Raw genomic sequence first — 24722 nt, 5'->3', positions numbered from 1 at the left:
AGCTCGGCACGGGCTTCAGCAGATCTCAGAGGGATTTTCTTCAGCTTTTCCTGAGGGGGAGTATGGCTTACCTGCTAGGCAGCTTGGAGGAGAGTCGGACCGCGCTGGCAGGAAGCGGCATGCCCCGTTTCCCCTCAGCGCGGGAACGGCGGCCATTTTCTCAGCTGACTCGGAGGCAGCTCTCTCTGAGGAGGACGTCGACGCTCCTCTCCAGGTTTCCTCTAACAGTATGGAGTTTCAGAGCGCAACGGACCAGGGCAGGCAAGGGGACGACGTCTCGGGGGGGCCCCTCATCAGACCTTCCCGCTTTTTCACCAGAATTCATTGTTTTAATGCACAAGGCATTTTTACAGAGCAGGGATCCGAATCTTGGAATTTGGGGGTCCCCCTCCCCCAAAACTGGCCTGCTTGACACAGCTTTCGACGGCAGACCCTTCCTTAGGGAGGGCTTCTTTGCCTCCAGGGAGTGCGGGGTCCACTCAGCCCCCCCCCCCCCCCGTGATTCCTATACCGCTGCAACAACCGTCGGGGGATCCATGGCAAGATCCAGATGCGGATGATCCCTCCCTGGCGGCCCAGGTAGAAGGTGACGACCCGAGGGTCCTCCGTATTTTTCAAGCAGCGGAATTGGATGATCTCATCCCCCACATCCTCCAGGAAATGGACATTGACCCTCCTCCGGATCCTGTGGCTCCGGATCCGAAGATTAAGAAAGGGGATCCTCTCCTAGCGGGCTTACGACCTCTAGCGAAAGCTTTTCCCACGCATCACAACATCTTGCAATTGATTTCAAGGGAGTGGGATATTCCTGAGGCCAATCTTCGAGTCGGTCGAGCCATCTCCCCACTGATTTCTTGGAGATTCTTAAGGTTCCTGCTGTTGATTCAACGGTATCCGCGGTCACGAAACATACTACCATCCCGGTCACGGGCGGGACGGCGTTGAAGGATGTCCAGGATTGCAAGCTCTAGGTTTACCTCAAGCGTATCTTCGAAGTCTCAGCGTTGGGGATGAGGGCTGCTATCTGCAGTTCCCTAGCACAGCGAGCAGCTCTGCGTTGGGTACAACAGCTTCTCACTTCCCAATCTTTGCCACAGGCAGAGACTATTCAGGCTGATAGACTTGAAGCGGTGGTTGCCTATGGAGCTGATGCTTTTTATGATCTGTTAAGGGTCCTCGCTCATTCCATGGTGGCGGCGGTGTCCGCTCGTCGTCTTTTGTGGCTACGCAACTGGGCGGCAGATGCTTCGTCTAAGACGCGCCTGAGTTCCCTTCCTTTCAAGGGTAGGTGCCTATTTGGGGAAGATTTGGATCAGATCATCAAATCTCTTAATGAGAATGCGGTGCACAAGCTACCAGAAGATCGTCCATGTTCTTCTAGATCTTTTTATTCTTCCAGAAATAGGTACCGGAATCAACGGAGGTCGTGTCCTACTAGACAGCAGACACCTCGGGCTCCTTCTACACGATCACACACCTGGAACCGGTCCTTTCGAGGGCGCCGCCACGGTAAGGATACTCAAGGGGCAGGTCCTTCCTCGAAGGCTTCACAATGATGCCAGAAGGACCCAAGAGGGGATCCCTCACCCGGGGGGTCGCCTTACTCTCTTTTACAAGGAGTGGGCCCAAATTACGTCGGATCAATGGGTGCTGGACATCTTAAGACAAGGCTACGTATTAGATTTTGTACACGAACCCCGAGATCGTTTTCTGTTTTCTCCTTGCGGTTCCCGTCTCAAACAATTAGCAGTCCGACAGACTCTCGTTCGTCTGCTACAGCTGGGGGCGATAGTACCGGTAGCGGCCTCCGAACTGGGAAAAGGTCATTATTCAATCTACTTCGTGGTTCCCAAGAAAGAGGCCATCCGGGCCTGGAGCTTTGCCAGATTGCAATGAGGATATAGCCGAAGAGATTTCCGCTGCCTGGATCGGAGCATCAAGCTGTAACCGCTGAGAGTCTGTCATTGTGTAGTGAGGTAATGATGAGAGGAAATCCTGTATTTGAGCAGATGAAGGGGAGGCCTCGCTTTGATAAAGGGTAGCATAAAAGTCACGAAAAGTTTGCAAGATTTCCGCGTCAGAGGTCAAAATTTGGTTTGTAGGGGATTGAATTTTCACTATTTTCTTTTTGTCCGTTTTTTTCTTCAATAGTGAAGAAAGAAGTTGACCACATTTGTTATTTTCAGCGTAGTATCTAGCCTTGTTCTGAAAGAGGTGGAGGTCCACTTGGTCGCTAAGGACCTGGTTGTAATGAAATCGGGCTTTTAACAGGGGATGCAAGGTTTGAGAAGATGGTTTTTGAATATGAATTCGTTCTAAACGTTCCACTTCTTGTAACAACTGTTGAAGTTGAGCCCTTTGAGACTTGTGTTTGTGAATAGTATAACTAATTACTTCACCTCTAATGGTAGCTTTGAATGCAGCCCAAATAGTGGGAGTTGGAATATCCGGCGAAACATTAAATTGAAAAAATTCCTCAATTTTGTTTGTGAGTGAGGAGGTGAAGGCTGAGTCGGAAAGCAATGATGAGTTGAAACGCCATTGTCTATCTCGTTGAAGTGGCTGCTGGAATTCACAAGTTAAGGTTACTGCCGCGTGGTCCGATATCAAGATTGGGTGTATGTTAGATGAGCAAATCTTGGAGACCATAGCGTGAGAGACCAAAAAAAAGTCTATCCTCGAGTACGATGAATGTGGAAAAGAATAGAAAGTGTAGTCAATGGCTGTAGGATGAAAGAGCCTCCAGGGGTCAGACAAACCATAAGTATGCGCAAGATGTTGTAAGGTCTGGGTGGATTTTGACCGGAGGGGTTTAGCTGTAGTTCTTTTATCCAAGATAGCATCTATAGGTTGATTAAAATCGCCTCCTACAATATATTGTGCAGGTTCCAGAAGTAGAAGTTGCGCAAAGACCCCTTGGAAAAAATGCGGATCGTCTTGATTGGGCGCGTAGAGATTAAGGATTGTGTAGCGCTCGTTTTGTAATAATATCTGAAGAATGTTCCAACGACCATCAGGGTCGGCCGCTTGATGAAGAACTTGGGCCCCCAAATTTTTGTGTAGCAAGATGGCTGTTCCCCTTTTTTTTCTTGGAAGCCGAACTATAGAAAACTTGTCCGACCCACTGTTGTCTCAATTTGACGGCTTCTGCAGAATTTAAGTGGGTCTCTTGAATTAAAGCGATGTCTGCATGTAAAGATGTAAATAGGTGAGGATTTTTTCCTCTTAATTTGATGTGTGAAACCATTGACGTTCATTGATGCTATAGTAAAGGTTGATATGGTGGTCGCCATGAGTGAAGATCGCTAAGAAATGACCAAAGCCTCTGCTTGTCGTCCTGTATTCCAAGGAACAAAATGGAGAGGAACAGGAAGGGGGAAAAAGACAACAGAAAGAAAAAAGGAAGGATAAAAGTCCAGCGAGAAAAGCGGCCTCTAATCATAGTAGAAGAGAGAACTGAACACAGATTAGTCGCCAGATACGGGCCGTATAATGTATGCCAGTCAGTGATCCACTGCCAGCAGAACGAGGAAAATTGATGTGCCTCTAGGTGGGCAGATAGCTCCATGCCTTCCGCCATCAAGTATTCATATGCTGGTATACCAAGATCGCCAATACAGAACCAAGAAAATAACAAAAAATTTTTTTTGGTAAGCAGTCTTTTAGTCTTTAGAGAAACAAAAAAAAAAATTCCATGGCATACTTTGCCTGTCAAATGCCGAGTCCTTTTTGAAACATACTCCTTTACAAATGTGAAAATAAAAATGATAAATCAGCTGTAGATTGCTGGGGGAAACTTCTCAGGAAGAGCATTGAAGGTATGTAAAGGAGAATAAAAAACAGTAAAACAGTGGCATATGCGGACTAGTGACCGCACTTAAATTAAACAATTGAGAATGTCCTTTGGGATCCACAGTATTAATGACACCTCTCAGTGGAGATATGCCAGGGTCAAACCAACATATGGAAACGCCTAACAATTCAGGTAATCATTCCTGCAGTCTCATCACATTGCGAAAGATATTGCTCCACATCCGACACGGTATGGAACAATTTTGTTTGGTTGTTGAGGGTAATCTTCAATTGTGCCGGATAAAGAATCCCATATTTCGCTCCCATGGCCTGAAGTCTGGGTCGCATTGCCAAAAAGGCCTTACGGCGTTCCGCCGTGGTTTTAGCTAAGTCAGGAACGAATAATATTGAGTTACCTTGAAATGTAAGAGGCGCTTTGCTCCGAGCTGCTGTTAGGATAGCCAGGGCTTGAGGAAATCGCAAGGCTTTAAAGATGATCGGTCTAGGGAATCATGGATTCCGAGGAGCTTTAGAAGGAATACGATGCGCGCGCTCAATTTCGAAGGGGTGCTCAAAGGTTATGTGCAGCAATGACGGAATAGTATTCTGAAGAAACGTTATCATGTCAGATCCTTCTGAGCCTTCAGGCACTCCTAGGATACGGACATTACTTCTTCGATTCCGATTAGCTAAATCTTCTAACTCTTGTTGCAGTTTTTCTACATCCTTCGTGAGGCGCGGCAATGGCGCTGTGGTCACCAACAAGGTAGACGTTTGCGATTCTAAGTCTTTCAATTTTAATTGGAAAGATCCCATTTGGGTAGTTACCGCTTGTAAATCCGATCTGATAGCCGCCATTGCATCTATATTTAGCTGAATCATATCTTTCAGTTGCTTAAGTTCAGCTAGTACTAATTCAGCCGACGCCATCATTTTTGCAGTTGAGGCCTTGTCCGGTGATGGCGGATCCTGTTTAGCTCTCTTCGTCCCGGAACTAGCCGCAAAAGCCGCTTCTATCTTGCCGGTTTTAGATGCAGCCATCTCAGTAGAGAGTATAACGGAAAGTTAACCAAAAATAGCCTTAAAAAAGAAGGCTCTGTACGGTGATTTAAGAGGAGGCTTGGCGGAGCGGAAAGCTCAGGCAGCCATCTTGTCTCAGCGATAGAGCGCCCCCCCTGTCTCTCCGACTATTAACATTGAAAACAGCCTTCCTGCTGGCAGTCTGCTCAGCCCGTCGCATATCAGAGTTGCTGTTGGGAGCCGTTTCTCAGGCTCACCCCTGGAACCATCCATTTGCGCACAGTTCCCTCGTTCCTCCCCAAAGTGGTATCTCACTTCCACCTTAACCAAACTATCTCGCTACCATCGCCAGATGAACATAAGAATTCGGAAGAGGCCAAGTGTCTACGCCACCTCAACATCGGCAGACTCTCCTGGCCAGATATCTGGAAATGTTGGAAACCATATGAAAGACAGACTACCTGTTCGTCCTTCACAGCGGGAAGAAGCAAGGGGAAGCGGCCTCACGAACAACCATAGCCTGTTGGATCAAGGAAGTTATCATGGTGGCCTACGTAGAAGCAGGCAAGCCACCGCCTCTACAAATCAAGGCCCATTCTACGAGGGCCCAGGCAGTGTCCTGGGCAGAAACCAAGATGCTGTCACCCGCCAAGATCTGCAGGGCGGCGACATGGTCCTCCATCTACCCCTTTTCCAGGTTTTACCGCCTGGATGTTCAGGCTCGGGAGGACATAGCATTCACAAGGGCAGTACTAAGTGGGTCACGAGCAGCCTCCCACCCGGTTCGGGAGTAGCTTTTATACATCCCATTGGTCCTGAGTCCATCTGCTACACACTAGGAAATGGAGAAATTACTTACCTGATAATTTCGTTTTCCTTAGTGTAGACAGATGGACTCAGCATCCCACCTGCGGCTGCCGTTACTCATTGAAGCCTCGGGGGTCAGATCCGAGAGCAAGGGAATCAAGGGTAAGCCATGCTTTCCTTCATCTAGGACACTCACCCTACCGGATGTCGATGTTTCCTGGTTGAGGGCACTGGCAGTCTCCAGCTATAGCCAAGTCAACCGATTCAAGTTAAGTTAATTAAGTTATAAAATGAATCGAGTTATTCAAGTTTTAAAGTTATGCAAGTTATTCAAATTAGTCAGTCACACATATGTCCTCAATGCTTTTCGAGGAGAATACTGAAGAGCTGCACTTCTTGCAGGGGTATATGTACTAGGGCTGACGTCAGATTGAAATCTGATCCGTCTCCAACTGCTATCAGGAGTACACTATACCCATTGGTCCTGAGTCTATCTGTCTACACTAAGGAAAATGAAATTATCAGGTAAGTAATTTCTCCATTGTTGAGCAGAAGTCAGGAAATATTTTTACATTATCATTCATGAAGGAACCCTGAAATTTCCTAAAATATTTTTTCATTGTGCTTTGGATATCCATCATCGAAATTAATGATACCAATAGGGTAGCTCTGTCCAGTACATCTAATGAGGAATTTTCAAGAATCTAGGTTAAATTTTCTTGTAAATTTAATCTGTTTGATATTGTCGTGGATTTAGGTAGAAAATAACATTTATTTATGGCAGGTAAATCCTCATGTTCAAAACCAATTACCTCCTGGAAAAATCTTTTCAAGGTTATATAGGGAATCTCTCCCAAAACCCTGGGGAAGTTCAAAATCCTAAGGTTTAAATGTCTAGCAGCATTTTCCAGAGACTCAACTCTTCTAGCGATATTCTCCCTTTCTTTCACAACCGCAGCTTTGAAATTTAAATTTTTTTCCTTTTCCTCCAAATTCAGTACTTTATTATTTATTATATCAACTTTCCTTTGTAGCTCAATCGAAGTTTGAGTGTTTTGTTTGGTCAAACGCTCAAATTTCATATTAAGGTTATTCATGGTATTCGCTACTCCTGCCAGTAAGTCCCATAGTGCAGCCATTGTGACGACCTCAGGGCGTTCCGGAATCATTAGGGGTTTAAACTCTAGGGATCCCTCTTGGGATGGTTGCAGGCTCCTTCCATATAGACTTACCTCCATAGCCCCTTCTTCCAGTCCGGTATATGTTGTTCCTCCGCCGTTCAATTCTGCTGGGGCGACTGCAAAAGTTGGCAATGCTTGAACTGAAGCTGTGGTCCGTGTTGGTTCCTCTTCAGCTAACCTGGAAACAATTCCCTTGATTAGCGCTCCGGGTTGGAACAACGACCTTGCTCTTTGCGTCCGGGCTTGCCTTTGGTTGGGACTCAACGACGTCTCCTCCGATGCCGGCGCTACTCTCTCCGCTCTAGGCACAATGGGCTCCTCGACTCGTGGGGTAGAAGCTGGCGAGTTTAGGAAGCGAATAATCTCCTGCTGCATTATTGGGAATGGTGGGGGAATGGTAGGGTAAACCCGTACTTTCCCCTTTCTTTTTGGAGGCATTTGGATCCAAGGAAACAGGTACGTCCGATATTCAGCAGGACAGACGACTCTCCCCTACTCACAACGTGCCGCCATCTTGGGACCAGCTCTGTCTTTTTTTTAGATTTAAATCTGGGTTCCTTTTCTACCTATTCAACAAAACCTTGTGCACATTCCAGCACCAGTTCCCCTACTGCCTTATATAACAGCGAGATAGATATTCTCTCTCTCTCAACCAGTTGAAAAATTCCTCTGACTTGATCCTTAAAACCCAGTTATAATCTCCTATGTCTGGAATTCCTGCCCCTTCTGATTATCCGTTATGCCAAACCAGAGATTTCCTAGCATGTAGACAGATGGACTCAGAACCAGTGGGTTTATGCTCCCCTAACGTCACAGTAAATATAGCCTGCAGTGACCCCAGCCTGCCAATATTCTCCATCTCCAGCAGATGGTAGTCGTGCATCTCGCTATGGGGATTGCTTTGAGCTTTTTGGAAGAAGAAATTTGAAATTCTAAATTAAGGAAAAGAGAGCCCCACTCTCCTGCGGTGATACCTAAAGGTCCCTCCCCCATTTGAGAATTCCTGTGGTGATTTCTGTGGTCCCTCAGAGGTGTGCCTTGGTCCGGTAGCTGGGTTTAACTGCGTGGACTTAGCTGCTAGTTCAGCTGAAGCCAGCAGGTGCAGGAGGCCGAGCTTGGCAGTGACAACAGATACCTTCTTCCCCCGTAGCCATAGACTGTCTCTGCACTCAGCCAGGTAAGGCTGAACTCAGGTAAGGTTTAAAAAAAAAAGTTTTACCTTTGAATCACAGACAGTTAAAAGGGTTTCAGGTCTCCGTGCTCGGTGAGCCGAACCAACATATGTTCCCGCTCCTGTTGGGGAACTGGACAGCCTGGCAGGTTGAGCGGCCCCTGGTGGGCTAGGCCCGGCACTTAGGCTTTTTTCTTGCATACAGCATGGTAGGCCGTGGTGGCGTTTTTCACGAGCTCATGTGTGTGCTCTGCTGCCTTCTACAAGATGTATGCAGTGCATTGGCTATGCGCATGTGTTGTGTGCTTGGTTTTGGGCATGCTTTTTACGTGCACAGATTTTCACTGTTCACACGCTTAGCTTGGCGCACAAGTTGTGCGTATGCCTTGCTGCATTTCCTTCTAGATGCTTATTTTTTGTGTGTATTCCCCGTTTGAGCATGAGCTGTTCAGACACACGTTTACTGCTGTGATGGCGTTGGTAAGCAAGAAGTCTAAGCATCTTCCCATTTGTGTTGCCTGTCATATTAGGCTTCTCAGCCTGACTTGGCTTCTAAACTGTGTCAGCACTGCTCAGACTCTGAGAGAGTTGTTGTTGCGCTGGCTGGCCGCCACGCTCCGTGGCCAGCCTATTCACCTACTGCCAAGGCTGTGTACCTCGCCCTGCTGACGTGGCCCGAAGAGGCTGCCGCCATCCTCCTCTGCAGCAATCAGACGCTGATGCACCTTCCCCCACGATATCCTTTAGGGAAGCTCGAGCGGCTCGCCCCAACCTTTTAAGGGGCCACGACGGAAAACTCACCCGTGGCCCCATCTGATGACATCAGCAGAAGGCCCTATATAAGAGCAGCTCAGCCCTCCCAGAATCGCCTCAGCAACGGCTCAGCTCCAAGTGTGTAGTGTTGCTCCTGCTTCAGTTCCTGCTTCAACTCCTGATCCGGTTCCCACTTCAGATCCTGATCCAGCTCCTGCTTCAGCTCCTGATTCCACTTCAGTTCTTGACCCAGCTCCTGCTCCAGCTCCCCTTCTGCTCCTTGGACTGCTTCTCTGGCTTGAGTTTGGCTTGTCTCCTGGATTCTCCTGCTTGCTGCCTGACCTGACTTTGGTTTGTCTCCTGGATTCCTCTGCTTGCTGCCTGCCCTGACTCTGGCCTGTCTGACTCTCCTTTCGTCCAGGTTCGCCTGGAACCTTTGCACAGAGACCCCGCCTAAGTCCAGCAGGCCCCGGAACCCAAGGGATCAACCCGTTGGGAACGAGGGCTGGTAGTGGTGAAGGTCTGGTATGGTCTCTGCATCACCCCCAGGCCGCCTGCCAATGGCAGGGACCTACAGCGGGCTTCGCCCCCTGTAGATAGCGTCAACCCCACCTTGGCCTAAGGGTCCACATCGCAACAGCTTGCTGAGGCCATGGACCCGGCGGACCTCTCAGGGCTCCAGGCTATCCCGGGCATGTTACAGAAGCCTCGGCAACAGCAGCAGAGATGCTGGCCTTACCTCTGGATCTGATCTACACTTGCCTTAATGCTGCCGCCACCCCTGCAGCACCGCCACCCACTTCGGCGGTCTTGCCTCCTTCTATGCTTTGTCTCCCGGCTCCTCCCTGATAATCCGGGGACACCAAACTCTGCCGAGGATTCCTTAATCAGTGCTTTATGCACTTCTTGTTGCAACCTTTGCAGTTTGCCACAGAAGTGGTCAAGACTCCCTTCATCCTGTCTCTCCTCGACGGCAAGGCCCTGGCTTGGGTATCCTCACTATGGGAGCATGGAGATCTGCTCCTACAGGACCTGCAGCTCTACTTCCATGCCTTTAAGCAGGCCTTAGATGACCCCGGTCGACTGGCTGCCACCAGCTCTGATATCCTGCACCTCTGCCACTCATCGACTATGCCATAGAGTTTCGGACCATGGCCACCGAGCTCAACTGGCGGGAGGATTACCTCAAAAGCATCTTCTTGGAGGGTCTCTCATCCCGCATCAAAGATGAGCTAATAGCCAGTGATCTCCCAAAATCCCTCAACGGCTTGATCAACCTGACAGGCCAAGTGGATCGCTGCCTAAAGAGATCCCGAGAGCTACGCTCTCTGCGCCGGTCTGTCACCTTGGCACCAGCCCTCTCTTGTCTCCTCTCCATGACAGCTACGGCCTCTACGCACCCTGAGGAGCCTTTGCAGTTAGGTTGCAGTCCCCTGATCACGGAGGAGAGGCATCGGCGGTGAGCCTTGGGTCTGTGCCTCTATTGTACTGGCAACGGGCACGTCCTAGGCCAATGCCCTGTGAGGCCGGGCAACTACCAAACCTAAGGTCCATCGGGGAGGTGACCTTAGGTTTTACTTATTCTTCTCCCCAGCTCATAAGAACATAAGAGATTGCCATGCTGTGTCAGACCAAGGGTCCATCAAGCCCAGCATCCTGTTTCCAACAGAGGCCAAACTAGGCCACAAGAGCCTGGCAATTACCCAAACACTAAGAAGATCCCATGCTACTGATGCAATTAATAGCAGTGGCTGTTTCCTAAGTAAACTTGATTAATAGTCATTAATGGACTTCTCCAAGAACCTATCCAAACCTTTTTTGAACCCAGCTACACTAACTACATCCTCTGGCAACAAATTCCAGAGCTTTATTGTGCGTTGAGTGAAAGAGTTTCTCCGATTAGTCTTAAATGTGCTTCTTGCTAACTTCATGGAATGCCCCCTAGTCCTTCTGTTATTTGAAAGTACTCCCAGTGTCCCTCCTGGCAGGCAACCAGGAGTTCCAGATGTTGGCCCTAGTGGACTCTGGCGCTGGAGAGAATTTTATTATGGAGAGCCTTGTTGGACACCTCAAGTTACCTATTGTTGCCTGGCAGAACCCCCTGATAATCTCCTCTATCTTGGAGGACCTCCTCCCTGGATAAATCACCAAGATGACGCTCCCCGTACGCTTAAAGACGGGACTCTTACTCCAGGAGGATATCACCTTCCATGTGATGGGGAAGGCTATACACCCCATTGTACTTGGACTTCCTTGGTTGCAACAGCACTTCCTGGTCATTGATTGGGGAACCCTCCAGCTTGTCAAGTGGGGATCCCACTGTCACCAAAATTGTCTATCCTCCGTCAGATGTCCTTCTGTGCTGCTCCTGGTCACCACCGTTCCTGGGCTGCCACCTCGATACGCCAAATTCTCAGATGCATTTCTAAAGAGATGGCAGAGATACTACCCCAACACCGCCCTTATGATTGTGCCATCAACCTCCTTCCCAGGCCACCCCTCCGCGGGGAAGGGTATATCCATTATCCCTCTCAGAGACAGAAGCCATGACCCAATATATCCGGGAGAATCTGGACAGAGGGTTTATTCGTCCTTCCTCATCACTCGCAGGTGCGATGTTCTTTTTTTTGTCACGAAAAAAGATGGCTCACTTCAGCCCTGCGTTGACTACCGTGGCCTCAATGCCATCACCAAGAAGGACAGGTACCTGCTACTCCTTATTACCAAGCTCTTGGATCACCTGCAGGGAGCAAGGATCTTTTCCAAGCTCGACCTTCGAGGAGCGTACAACCTGGTACGCATTAAACCCGGAGACGAGTGGAAGATTGCATTTAAAATGCACGATGGCCACTAAGAGTGCCTGGTCATGCCCTTTGGATTTTGCAGTGCACCTGCTGTTCTTCAACATTTAATGAATAATATCTTTTGGGACCTCCTGTATCGCACTATGGTGGTATATCTAGATGATGTCTTGATCTTCTCTAAGGACCTCCAGTCTCACCGACAGGACGTGCAGCAAGTCCTCCAGCGCTTACACGCCAACAAGCTCTACGCAAAGCTTGAGAAGTGTGTCTTCGAGAAGGAATCTCTCCCCTTCCTCGCGTACATCATCTCCAGTTCCGGCTTTCTCATGGATGCTGAGAAAGTAGCCTGTGTCCGCGATTGGCCTCAGCCCTCTGGGCTTCGAGCTTTGAAACGGTTCCTGGGCTTCACCAACCTTTACAGGCATTTCCTTCCTAACTTCTTCAAGTTGGTCGCACCCCTGATAGCCCTGACCAAGAAGGGCGCTAACTCCAGAGACTTGCCCCCCCCCCCCTCCTCGATGCAGTCACCGCGTTTCTCCAACTGAAGCAAGCCTTCTGACAAGGGCCATGTCTGTGCCACCTGGAGTCAACTCGCACGTTTATCTTAGAGGTTGATGCTTCCACCATCGCAGTCGGGGCTGTCCTGGGCCAGCTGTCCCCAAAAGGAACTTTCCTTCCCTGTTTATACTTCTGCCGGAAGTTCTCCCCCGCGGAGAGAACTACGGCATTGGGGACAAGGAACTCCTTGCCATAAATGGCGCCAGTGGTTAGAAGAAACCCAACACACCATCACGGTCTATACAGACCACAAGAACTTACAGCACCTTTGACAAGCCCAGGAGCTGAACTCTCATCAGGCACATTGGTCCCTGTTCTTCAATCGGTTTGAGGAAGATGGGGAACCGGATCCTCCTGTGTACGTGATCGACCCCGCTCGAATCCTGCTGGCTACCTCACACCCTGTCCCAGCAAGAAAAATGGTGATACCCACCCGACTTCGCCACCGAGTGCTAGAATGGTCCCACGACTCTCAGGTAGCGAGTCATCTGGGCTGCCATTAGAAAAGAGTATGAATGTATTGTCACACATAGAGTAATCTCTCTCATGAGTGAAATGGGACCCTTTTCTGGAAGTGTACGAAAACACCAGTCTACTGGGCCACAGCCTTTGATCTCTGGGCTCCTTGTTTCCACCAACCAGTCAAGTTTGTTGGCACTTCTTGAAACAAAGATGGTGGTTAAGAAAGCGGATACTGAGGCTGGTATATGGAAGCAGATACAGCAATCAGTCAAGTTAAACATTTGTTGATAGGTCTTGGTAAACTGAACATAGCCATTGTCTCTGGAACCATAAAGGGGCCAGCTACCATCCTGGTTAGATAAACAGCCAGAATAGAGTGAAAAGATGCATTTTGACTTCCCTTGTTCGAGCAGCCATGGACGCAAACCTTACTAGATTTCAGATGATTCAGATCCAGAAGACACCTCAACACTCTGAGGCGCCGATGAGGTAGCACACTCCTGGGAATACTTGGCTGTGTCAGGGCACAAGTGAGGACTGGAAGATGCCCTGGCTTGTTTTGAATCTGTGTAGGGCCAGCCTTGCCTCACCATCATCAACTATGTTCTTAGTGGCTCTGCTGGGCTGCAAAGCTGAATATAACAGTACTTGGGACTTACTTGTTTACACAAGTATCTAGGACAAGCTCTGTACCCAAAGGTGCATCTTCATTTTGAGGGCTCTGCACCCATGTGGCTGGGTTCACTGGCTTTGCAGTCTTTGTTAACTGCCTCTGGGTCTCATGTTGATCTGTAAGGGTCTCTGTAGAGCAGTGGTTCTCAACCCTGTCCTGGGGACCCCCCCAGCCAGTCGGGTTTTCATGATATACACAATGAATATGCATGAGAGAAAAATTGCATGTTATGGAGGCAGTGTATGCAAATTTTCTCTCATGCATATTCATTGTGGATGATATGAAAACCCGACTGGCTGGGGGGGTCCCCAGGACAGGGTTGAGAACCACTGCTGTAGAGGGTGCATAGGCTTTCTTACAATGGCTAGCATGCACCCTATGATTGAAGCTTGTAATTTTAAAGCAGAATGACTCACCAACAATACCTTATAAGGTCCTTTCCACCTCATCTGTAAGCAGTGCCATCTCTGCCCTCATTGAAGAGTACAATTGCCATATCCTCCTCAAGACTGAAACCTGGATTGGTGAGGGGGACGTATGAGATACCTGGCTATCTCATACGTTTCTCACCCTGACCCATAGGCTGTGGAGAAAGAGTTGCAGTCTTCAGTCACTCCCTGGCTTTTGATCCAGTCTCTTTCAACAGGTAAAACTGCTTAGTCATCAAATGTCAAGATTCCGAAGGACCCACACTTATATACCATCCCTGACACTCACCCTGACACCTTTCTCAAATTTTTAGAATTCATCTGTGACTTGGCCATCTTGCCTCACAAGCTCCTAGTTCTTGGAAACTTCAACTATCACATAGAGAAAACCCCAGGTGGCATAACTACTACCTTCTGACACAATATGGAGGACTCACCTAATTAATTATGGTCCCCATGCACAAGTATCTTGAGATTATCTTTCATTCTGCAAAGATCAACATTTATTTATTTGATTTTTATATTCTGCTTTTTGGCACTTTAGAGTGGATTACATTGACCCAGTCTCAGGGTCAGACCACTAACTGATTCAAGCCACCATTCTTATCTCTAAGCAAACTCTTCTTGCTTCTCTTTCACACTACTATCCAGGACTCTTTCTTCCATCACAAGTGAAAGCATAATAAAGCTTCTCAACATACCAGAAACTCCAGCTCCCACTGATACCAGTCGTACTAATCCAACATTAGAAAAGCAAATTTACTTCAATAATTAACAACCTAGCCCTGCTATAACCCAGACAAACTAGATTCTTTAGAAAATCTCCAGGGTTCCGTGAAGGTCTTCTCTTCCTGAAGTAGCAATTCCATCAATTCGAAAGAGCCTGGCAGAAATATAAAACAAATGCAAACCTCCACAACTGCAAGGAGCATGCAAAGAAATATAAAGCAGCCATCTGCCAGGCAAAAAAGACTATGTCACCAAACAGAGAGAATTCTCTGTGACCCACTGAGTAAACTATTTGAACTAGTCTAGAAGCTCTCCAAACTTCAAACCACTTTTAACACCCCAGGAAGATGCACAACAGAGGACTTTGCTAAATATTTCATGGATAAAATCCTGGTGATGCGCTCTTCCTTTGACAGCTCTTCCTACTTCACATCTCCCTCGATTTCAGCATCCTCCCTATCCTCAGAAACATCCCAATTTCCTACAGATATCACACTGTCTGACTTCAGAACCATCACTCCCAAAGAAGTAGAAATATCCTCCAGAGAATTAGCCAGTCCCCTCCCCTAGCCCAGTAGACCATATTCCTTTAAGGTTCATTCACAACCTAAAACATGAACTAGCCCTATGTCTTTCCAACATAATTAATGGCATTTTATCTCAAGTATTGTTGCCCCACTCACTTAAAAAAAAACAAAAAAAAACAGCAATAAACCAACCTATCCTGAAAAAAAACACATAAACCAACATAATCGATAACTACTGCCCAATATCCAGCCACCCCTTCTTATCCATACTAGTGGTAGTCTACTTTTCAACTCCTTGATTTCCTTAAAGAAATATCTTGCACCCCCACCAATCCAGATTTAAAAAAGGCTACAGCATGGAATCTGTCCTTTTGGACATTACAAATGGCATTCATCTACATGCAGATCAAGAGGGCAACTCCATCCTAGTCTTATTAGATGTCTTTGTAGCTTTTGCCATGGTTAATCACTTTTTCTTGATTCAGCACCTAGGGAATATCAGCATCACAGGTACTGCCCTCAGATGGCTTGTTATTTTATTTCTCCAACAGAACTCAATCTGTCATGTGGGCAAATGAACAGTCCACTCCAAAAATCTCATTTGTGAATTACTGCAGGGCTTGGTTCTTTCCCTGATTCTCTTCAACATTTACATTGTTCCTTTTTGTGGCCTGATTCTATCTTTTAACATTGATTGCCATCTGTTTGTAGATGACATCCAGCTTTGGATTGAACTGGGAATAATCAATCCTCTCCCATCACCAATCTTAACAACTGTCTAATAGCAGCAGCCCTATGGCTCAGCAATTATAAACTGAAATTTAACCCTTCAAATCAGAACTTATCTGGCTGAGCTACCGAAGTCAGGTCCTCTAGTTCATACCCTCCTTTTCAGGAACCCTCCTCCAACCCAAAGACTCTGTATGGAGCATAGGAGTTCAACTCTATCCTAATCTCATGATGGGATCTCATATCTGTAAAGTAGTGAAAGTGTATCTGCCAGATCAGGCAACTACGCAGCTATCTCAGTCAGCACAATCTTGCATCAGTTATCCATGCACTAATCACCAGCCGATTAAACTACTGTAATTCTTTACTGAAAGATATATCTCTGACCTCCCTGAAATTACTACAACTAGTGCAGAACACAGCAGCCAGAATTCTGGTGGGAGCCAATTCATTGGATCATTTAAGACCCGTCCTTTGTAAATTTCACTAGCTACCAATTGAAACCAGGGTTAAATTCAAAATCCTCTGCTTTGCCTTCAAATTTGTGAACAATCAGGCCCTGGAGTATCTTTCCCATCTTCTTGTTTCCTACACTTCTGCTAGACTGCCACAATCCTCGGAGAAGGCCCTTCTTTCTTCCCTACCCCTGGTCTCCACTAAATTGAACTGCACAAGACTGAGGACCTTTAGCTGCTATTCTTCCAAGATCTGGAATGAGGGCCCACTACTCATCTGCCTACAACTATGCTACCTTGCTTTCTGAAAGAAAGCAAAGGCATGGTTGTTCAACCAGAGCTTTCCTTGCTTAGCCCATTAGGAAGGCAAATTTCTCCCTACCCCTGGACTCTAGGCAACTGTGATGGTACAAATGCTAACTAGCTCTTTTCTTTATTATGTTATCTTTGATTTCAATTGTAGTCCACTTTGAGACCATCTCTGGCATAAAATGGGATATCAAATGTTTGCCTTTATATGTGGATAAATATATATATGTATGTATATCCTCCAATACCGCTCATAGCAAAGACGATACTAAAGTTAAGGAGGGAAAAAGGGTCAATGATTCTACTGGTTCCCTTTTGGCCATGCTTTCCTTGGCTTCAAAGACTGACTAAATATCTTCTGATTTGTCTAGAAATTTTTCCAAATCTCCTAAATCATTACAAAGGGATCCAACTTCATCCCAATTTTCTATCCTTAGTACTCATAGCTTGGGTATTGGACGTACAGTAGTCAATGAATTGTCCATTTCCAAAGACAGGCACATTATCTTAGGAGTAAGAACACCAGCCACAAGGTATTCCAATAATTTTTCAACTGGAAGAGGTTTATGTTGTGGTGCCATGCCAATCATGAGTATCTCTTTCACTGTTAAGTGTCAGTGGCACCCCAGTATCTACTTCATCTCTTAGTTTTTGGTTCCATGATGATATAAGCCTGGAAGATAGCCTTTTGTAAATAGGTGAAGCTTTTGGCTGAGGGCTTACTGCATATATAAAATGCCTAAATAAGTAAATACAGTGAAGTGTTAGAATAGATTGGTAATGCAGTGACTGCTCACTGTAAGGTGATCTACAGGATTGGTGGAGGAAAGATAAAAAATATTGTTCCTGAAGTTGCATACAAAAGGGCATGCCATTTGGCATGGTCTTTTGGTGTCGGGCCCACCTAAGGTAGCCTCTAAAGGGGACTCAACTGGAATGGGAGGTGGCAAACAGTAGACATGGGGAGGAGCTAGCCTCTTGTGATCATTGTGGCAGTGGGAGGAGGAGGAGGGGACCCTGGGGTGGTTAGATCTCCCCTCTACAGCTTCAGGTCCTGCAGCTTGCTCCAGGAAAAAGAATCCTGCCCATATCAGAGCAGGATATTAAATAGCTGCCAAAAAAGAATTAAGTATCATCATTTCTTGAGGTTAAAACCTTTTTAGAGCACCTGTAAGTTTAAACTGCTCATTGTTAGATGCTAGTGAGATTTATAATGTTGCTTCATATAGTTAGTAGATGTTTTTTCTTCGAAAAGTGCACAATTTTCTGTGGTTGTAGATATAGATAGAGGAACCTACTAGTGATGTTATATGTTCCTTTGCCTCCTTTAGGACCCGTGTGCTGTGGATAATAAACAGGATTTCTGCTGCATCATTGAAAGCGATGAGGAGCTAGAATTCGAGATGCTTAAAGTAGGTATTCTTCTCAGTTCTGCTCAGAGCCATAGCCAGACCATTAGATACCTATGGCCAAGTGAAAAAGTGCACTGTCACCCTGAACACAACATAAAAACACCACAAGCTGGGAAACTTTGTTACATGTAGAGGGCTTTGATTTTTATTTTGACCCAGCAGTTTTCTCTTGCTTCTTTGGGCTTCCAGCTCAGTTGGATCCAGTAAGGGAATCCTGGCGCCATCATGAGCCTTTATTCAGAAACTGAACTGGAAACCCCAAGAAGACAGACTCTGCATGCCATGCAACATCAGAGAAAGAGAAACAGAAATACATTTCCTCCTGTAGTGTTCAAAATAAGATATGAGCCGCACATTCCCAAAGTTGATACATTCCATGCACTAAAACGAAGATAAAATGCTTTTTTCTATCCTGGCTGTCTGAACATCTGATTTTTCTAGTCGCTTTGGTCTTCATCTCTTTTTACTGCTTTCCTCTTATTGGTTTCCCAACTCCTTTAAAATGTTTCTTGTTCATTTTCTATTTCATCTTCTCCTCTTGTCCTTTAGTTCTGTTCCTACATCTTTGTCTAATATAGAACTTACCCTTTTCTTTTCATCATTCTCTTTATCTCTGTCTCTCTATCCACTCATCTACATTTTATCTCCCTTCTCTCCCTCCAGTTTTCTTTGCCAGTCCTACACCTCACCAACTCTCTCCATTCAGTCCTCCATCTCCCCTCATTGATTTGCTCCTTTTACCATCTTCAGCTCTCTGGCCCCCTTATCCTTCCCCCTCAACAGCTGCATCCTTGCTCTTGAAACACCTTACTCCCAAATCCTCCTCCTTCTCCTTCCTTCTCTGTCATCTTCCACAGTCAGCTTCTAGCCAATCATAACTTACACCCTTTCCTAAGGCTAGTGTTACAGGTATTAGACACCCTAGGTGAAGCTTACAAACTTGCACCCCCCCTTCTCCCAGGTTGTGCCCTCCCCACACACAATTACAAATTATACATTTATAATAACAGATTTCACATGAACAAGGATGTTCTGGGGTAAAATATCACTTATAACAAATTTACATACACTACTGTGGTGCCAACCAGAAAAACAAAAAAAGTAAAAAAAAGACACTTGGAATCCATATGGCATTAGGCCTATGGTAACACGTTTTGGGTGTGAGCTTGGCCCTGGGAAAGCCATGAGTAAACTGAATCACAATTACAGTATAGTAAATCAATTTCAAACAACACTAACTCAACACTCACAGTATCAACCCAACCTATGAAAAGGTGCAAATATTACACCATGTTCTAAAACACCAATACACCTCCTATTAGGAAAACAAAACAATCTGGTCTGCTATAAATCCCTACACAGAAATACCTCACCTCGATCACATGTATAGAATACAGATAGACTCTAACTGAATACCGAATAAAGAGACCATAAAGTATAAATAAAAACATGCAGAGAAAAACTGAACTGGAAACTTCAGCAAGCCAGAACACTGTATGCAGTGCAACAAAGGAAAAACAGAAACATCACCAGTCCTCATAAAACATCAAACAAAATTGAGGCCCCTGTGGAGGCAGCTGGAGAGCTGGTTATGTGAGGTGCTAGCCACCCCCGTGAACTTGTCTCCCCAAATTGTGCTTTTGAACTTTCCTGTGGCCACTTTGCCTAAATCTCAGTGTTTTTTCGTGAAGGCAGTTATAATGGCATTGAGGGGGGTCCTGGCTAGAGACTGGCGGAGTGCCCATGTTCCCCCATTTGATAGTATCTTGAGACGCCTTCACTGGGTATACTATATGGAGAAGCAAACTGCGATTAAATATGACCGCTTAGTATGTTTTGCTGAACCTTGGAAGTGGTATCGGCAGTGGCAACTGACACATTGTCAGGTACCTATTTGATCTTGCTTTCCCTTTGGCACTACATGGTTGGTTTTTTGCTCTTTCTGGATTCCTATGGGGAAGTGCTCCTGGGAATGGCTCAGTACTTGAGAGCAGGGATGTTCGATAATTCCTGTGGCCCGTGATATATGGTTTTGTTTTATATTTTTTATATTGTTATTACACAACGTATTTTGTTTTCTTATCTCTCTTCACTGGGGGGTGGGGGAGTGGTTTTGTTAACATTTAAAAGATAGGGATGTTTATGTGGATTTGTTGTACTTCCTGAATTCTTGATGTTTTTTTTAGCTTTTCTTGTTATGTACTGGTCTGCTTTCTGTTTGTTACCCTGTGAATAAACAGTTTATTATAAAAACATCAAATAAAATCAATAAATATAAACCATCAATCATAATAGTAGAACCAATATGTAAAAATATTTCAAAACAACTGATGAATAGAGCACCATCCAATAATTAAAAACACACAACTTTTCCAATTGGAAATAAAATACTTCAAAACAGCAGATACTTCAAATAATATCCTATAATTAAAACTAATAAGGATTTCAAAATCTCCTGCTTTCCATATCTGTGAACTTTTGATTTCCAGATATCCTGAGATTGTTGCAGATTAACCGGGGGAGGGGATTGTTGCACATAAACTTTCTCTCTCACATATACGCATGCTCATTCACTCTCTCACATGCTCAATCACACATATGCAAATGCTTGTTCACTGTACGTACCCAGATCAGTCCAGACTGCTGGGTTATGCCTCCCTTTCAGTGGGTGGAGTCAGAGAATTAACTGAAAAGGCACCCCCTGATAACCCAGTGTGCCATCTGCGATCCCTCAGTATTTCTCTGACTCCAGCAGGTGGAAGACAGCATAACCTGCAGCCCTGGTCTTACTAAATTGATTTTTATTTATTCAAGAATTTATTTCTATATGCCAAATGGCTAGATCAATGTGATAGTGAGTACCAAAAAAAAAGAGGCATTTTCTTTCATTATTGTGCAGTTTGGGAGTTCAGATTCCTCTTACTTACTTTAAATATTCAGTTTCCTTCTAAGCAGGCACAGCTGGGCCTTGAGGCTTCTCAGTTTATTTACCTGGAGAGTCAGTGGCAGCCCAGTGAGTAGGGGAGATTTACCGGTGGGCCGGTCCCTCTCCCCTACGAGGCAGAGACGCTTCATTCCTCTGCATTCAGAGTCAGCCTGCTTTCTTTTTTTTTTTCACAGGCCTCCAGAAGGGATAGATTTTCTACCCAGGCAGACTTTTGTTCGTGGTGGTAACTGCCATGCTGCAGGGAATGCAGTGCTCTGCGTGTGGAGAGTCGGCAGCACGACTCTCCCGCGATGGTTTGTGCTTGCGCTGTTTACCTGGGGGCGAAGGCCCTTCTCATCTGCCTCTGGAAGGCAGAAGATCTCTCCCGCGGCCACGAGGGGTTGCCAAACGGGGGCTGGACAGTTCTCCTCAGCCGGAGCCGTCCCCACGAAGTGCGGGAATGGCAGCCATTTTGAGTGACTCGCACTCAGAGGATCCTCAGGGCTCCAGGGGTGGAGATTTCCCTCCGCCTCTGTTATAAATCTGCTGCTCGGAGTTAACAATCTGTTCTCACAGGACAAGCAGGATGGTTGTCCTCACAAATGGGTGACATCGAGGATGGAGCCCAACCACGGAAAACTTCTGTCAAAGTTTCAGGAACTTTGACTGGCCCCTACTGGGCATGCCCAGCACGGCACTAACCCTGCAGCCAGCAGGGGTCTCCCTTCAGTCTTCTTTTTTCCGCGCAGCAGTAGCCACGCAGTCAAAGAGCTCTTAACCACGTTCCTGACAGGAATTCTTCAATTACATTTCTGAAGAAAATTTGCCCCTCAGGGGTCTCCCTTCTTCAAATTTTTCACTCCGCGGAACTTCGGTAAGTTTTTGCCGTCGTTTGGTCGACTACCGTCGAGTTTGGCTCTCGAGGCCCGTTGGCAGTCGACGGTCCCGCGGCTAAATTTTTGGCCTATGGCCATGGCGTCGGGGTTCCGTCGGTGTCCGGATTGTACCCGAACTATGTCAAACACAGACCCACATAGAGTCTGTGTTTTGTGCTTAGGAAGCGAGCATGATGTCCTGACTTGCACCAAATGTGCCCTAATGACACCAAAAGGTCGCAAAGCCAGAATGGAGAAGATGGGACTCCTTTTCCATGCTCGTACCCCAACGCCATCGATTGCATCAACGTCATCGGAACCGGCACCATCGAAGTCTCATCATCATCGACAGCCCTCCGGTGACCGTCCGCCATCGACGACTTCACGGCCATCGACTCCTGTCCCTTCCCCTGATCATCGAGGGGATCGGAAGGAGAAACATCGCCATCGACGTCATAAGTCTCGGCCCGTCGAGGAACCGATGTCATCGGCCTCCGCACTGTCCGAGCCTCCGCTAAAGAAGTCTCGACCAGAAGTGGCACCGTCCACTTCTGTCTCGCAGACACCGAGGCAACCCTCACCCCTCCGGGGTTTGGGAGCCGCGATTCCACCGGTGACGGTGGTCCCTCCGGCTCAGCCTCAGCCTCCCTCTCCCGTCGAGCCGGGTCTCGTTACCCCAGGTCTCCGGGCAGAACTGGACCGGCTGGTCCAGGAGGCCATCGACAAGGCGATACTACGGTTCCAGACTCCTCCGGCACCGAGAGTGGAACCGGTCAACGATCCGATTCCAGCAGCACTGGCACCGCTGCTTGCCCGGATGGAAGCGCTTATGAATGCCCTTCCACCGGCAATACCCTGATCACCGACAGCCTTCTCATCAGGTGGAGAAACACCGTACCGAATTCCCCCTTCGGGGGTAGTTCCATCGGTGCCTTGTCGTCCCTTGCCACCGATACATTCCTCGGGGGCGATACGCACATCAGCTCCACCGAGGATTCCGATGCCGACACCGATTCCCTCGATGCCGACACCGCTTCCTTCGATGCCGGCACCTGCACCGATGCCGGCACCGATTCCATCGAGGACATTCTCGATACCCCCGGTGATTCCTTCCAATTTCTCGGAGCCTCAACCAGGGCCTTCAGGTATTCAGCCCCCTCATGGTCCTACAGGTCAGCATCCTGATCCTTATGACACCTGGGGTGATGATACCTCTACTGACACCGATGATTTTCCTTCACCACCCTCTCCTGCGGGGAGTAGAAAGCGTTCTCCCCCTGAGGACCTCTCTTTCATAAATTTTGTGAAGGAAATGTCAGAGATGGTCCCTTTCCAACTTCAATCTGAACAAGATGACAGGCACCAGATGATGGAATTGCTCCAATTCCTGGATGCCCCTAAGGTCATCACCTCTATTCCAATTCATCAGGTTTTTCTAGACCTTCTCAAAAAGAATTGGGAATCTCCTGGATCTATTGCTCCGGTAAACAAAAAAGCTGACTCTACCTATCTCGTACAGTCAGCGGCTTTCAGAAACCACAATTGGACCATCATTCTGTTGTGGTAGAGTCAGCTCAAAAGAAAGCTAAACGACTAAAGTCACATTCTTCCATGCCTCCTACTAAGGAAAATAAATTCCTAGTTAGTATAGGTAGAAAGGTGTACCAAGGAGCCATGCTGATCTCTAGAATAGCTTCTTATCAGCTGTATATGACTCAATATAATAGTCATCCTGAAACAGATGCAGGAGTACTCAGATGCCTTACCAGAACAGTTTCAATCACAGCTTCAATCCATACTAAATAAAGGATTTGAAGCTGGGAAGCATGAAATAAGAACGGCTTATGACATCTTTGATGCTTCCATTAGACTTTCTGCTACGGCCATCTCTGCCAGACGCTGGGCTTGGCTCAAATCATCTGACCTTCGTCCAGAAGTTCAGGACAGGCTCTCTGACTTGCCCTGTCTAGGGGATAATTTGTTTGGTGAGCAGATTCAGCAAATTGTTGCTGAACTAAAGGATCATCATGAGACACTTAAACTGCTCTCATCCATTCCTCCTGACTTGCCTTCTAAACAGCCGTTTAGGAAGGACTCTAAAAAGTCTTTCTTCCGGCCACGGAAGTATTATCCCCCACTAGCCAAGGCTAGGCCTGAGAGGTCTTACCATAAAACTCAACCTCGCCAGTCTCGTAAACAAAAGCCCACAGCAGCTCCACCACCTGGCCCTGCGGCGGGTTTTTGACTCTCTCTTAGAGAGCACTTGCCAAACCCCTCTTCCAGCCATCATATCACCACAGATCAGTGGGTGATAGCGATAATTGCACAGGGTTACCATCTCAACTTCCTGACTCTCCCTTCCGACTCCCCACCCCTGCAGGCGTGGAGACTCACCGATCACTCTGTTCTTTTAGAGCAGGAAGTTTCTCTTCTCCTACAGTCAAACGCTATAGAACCCGTTCCTCCCTTACAACAAGGACTAGGGTTCTACTCCAGGTACTTCCTGATCCCAAAAAAGTCAGGGGGACTTCGTCCTATCCTGGACCTACGGGCCCTCAACAAGTACCTTCACAAGGAGAAGTTCAAGATGGTAACCCTGGGCTCGCTTCTCCCTCTGCTGCAAAGAGGGGATTGGCTATGCTCTCTAGACCTGAAAGACGCATATACCCACATTGCGATCACGCGATCTCATCGCAAATACCTGCGTTTTCTAGTAGGCCGAAATCACTACCAATACCGAGTGCTACCTTTCGGCCTGGCATCCGCACCACGAGTTTTCACCAAATGCCTCGTGGTAGTTGCAGCTTTTTTGAGGAGGGCAGGTGTCCACGTCTACCCCTATCTGGACGATTGGTTAATCAGGGCCCCAACCCAGCAAATTGCTCGGTCCTCCCTGACCCTAACAATTCACACTCTGCTTTCTCTAGGGTTTCTTGTCAATTACGAGAAATCCTACTTAGTCCCATCTCAGACCTTATCCTTCATTGGGGCAGACGTGGACACCTTACAGGCAAAAGCCTTCCTTCCTCATCCACGGGTTCAAACCCTTGTGTCCCTAGCTCGCCAGCTGCAGTCTCAACACACAGCAACAGCTCGCCAATTCCTCGTTCT

The 24722-nt window shown here is 47.0% G+C and overlaps 1 protein-coding gene across 1 annotated transcript in view; it reads left to right on the top strand.

Annotated features, from left to right (window-relative positions):
• The window catches only part of WRN (WRN RecQ like helicase), a 983741-nt gene that overhangs the window by 63317 nt on the left and 895702 nt on the right, over positions 1-24722 (top strand). The window contains exon 3 of the mRNA XM_029601951.1: positions 17730-17810. Within this exon, the coding sequence (XP_029457811.1) occupies positions 17730-17810 (81 nt within the window). The remainder of the gene's footprint in view (positions 1-17729; positions 17811-24722) is intronic.

Source organism: Rhinatrema bivittatum, chromosome 1 (genome assembly GCF_901001135.1).
Source record: "Rhinatrema bivittatum chromosome 1, aRhiBiv1.1, whole genome shotgun sequence".
Classification (NCBI taxonomy): domain Eukaryota; kingdom Metazoa; phylum Chordata; class Amphibia; order Gymnophiona; family Rhinatrematidae; genus Rhinatrema; species Rhinatrema bivittatum.
Note: the sequence above shows the minus strand (reverse complement) of the source record. Positions and strands in the feature narration are given on the sequence as shown.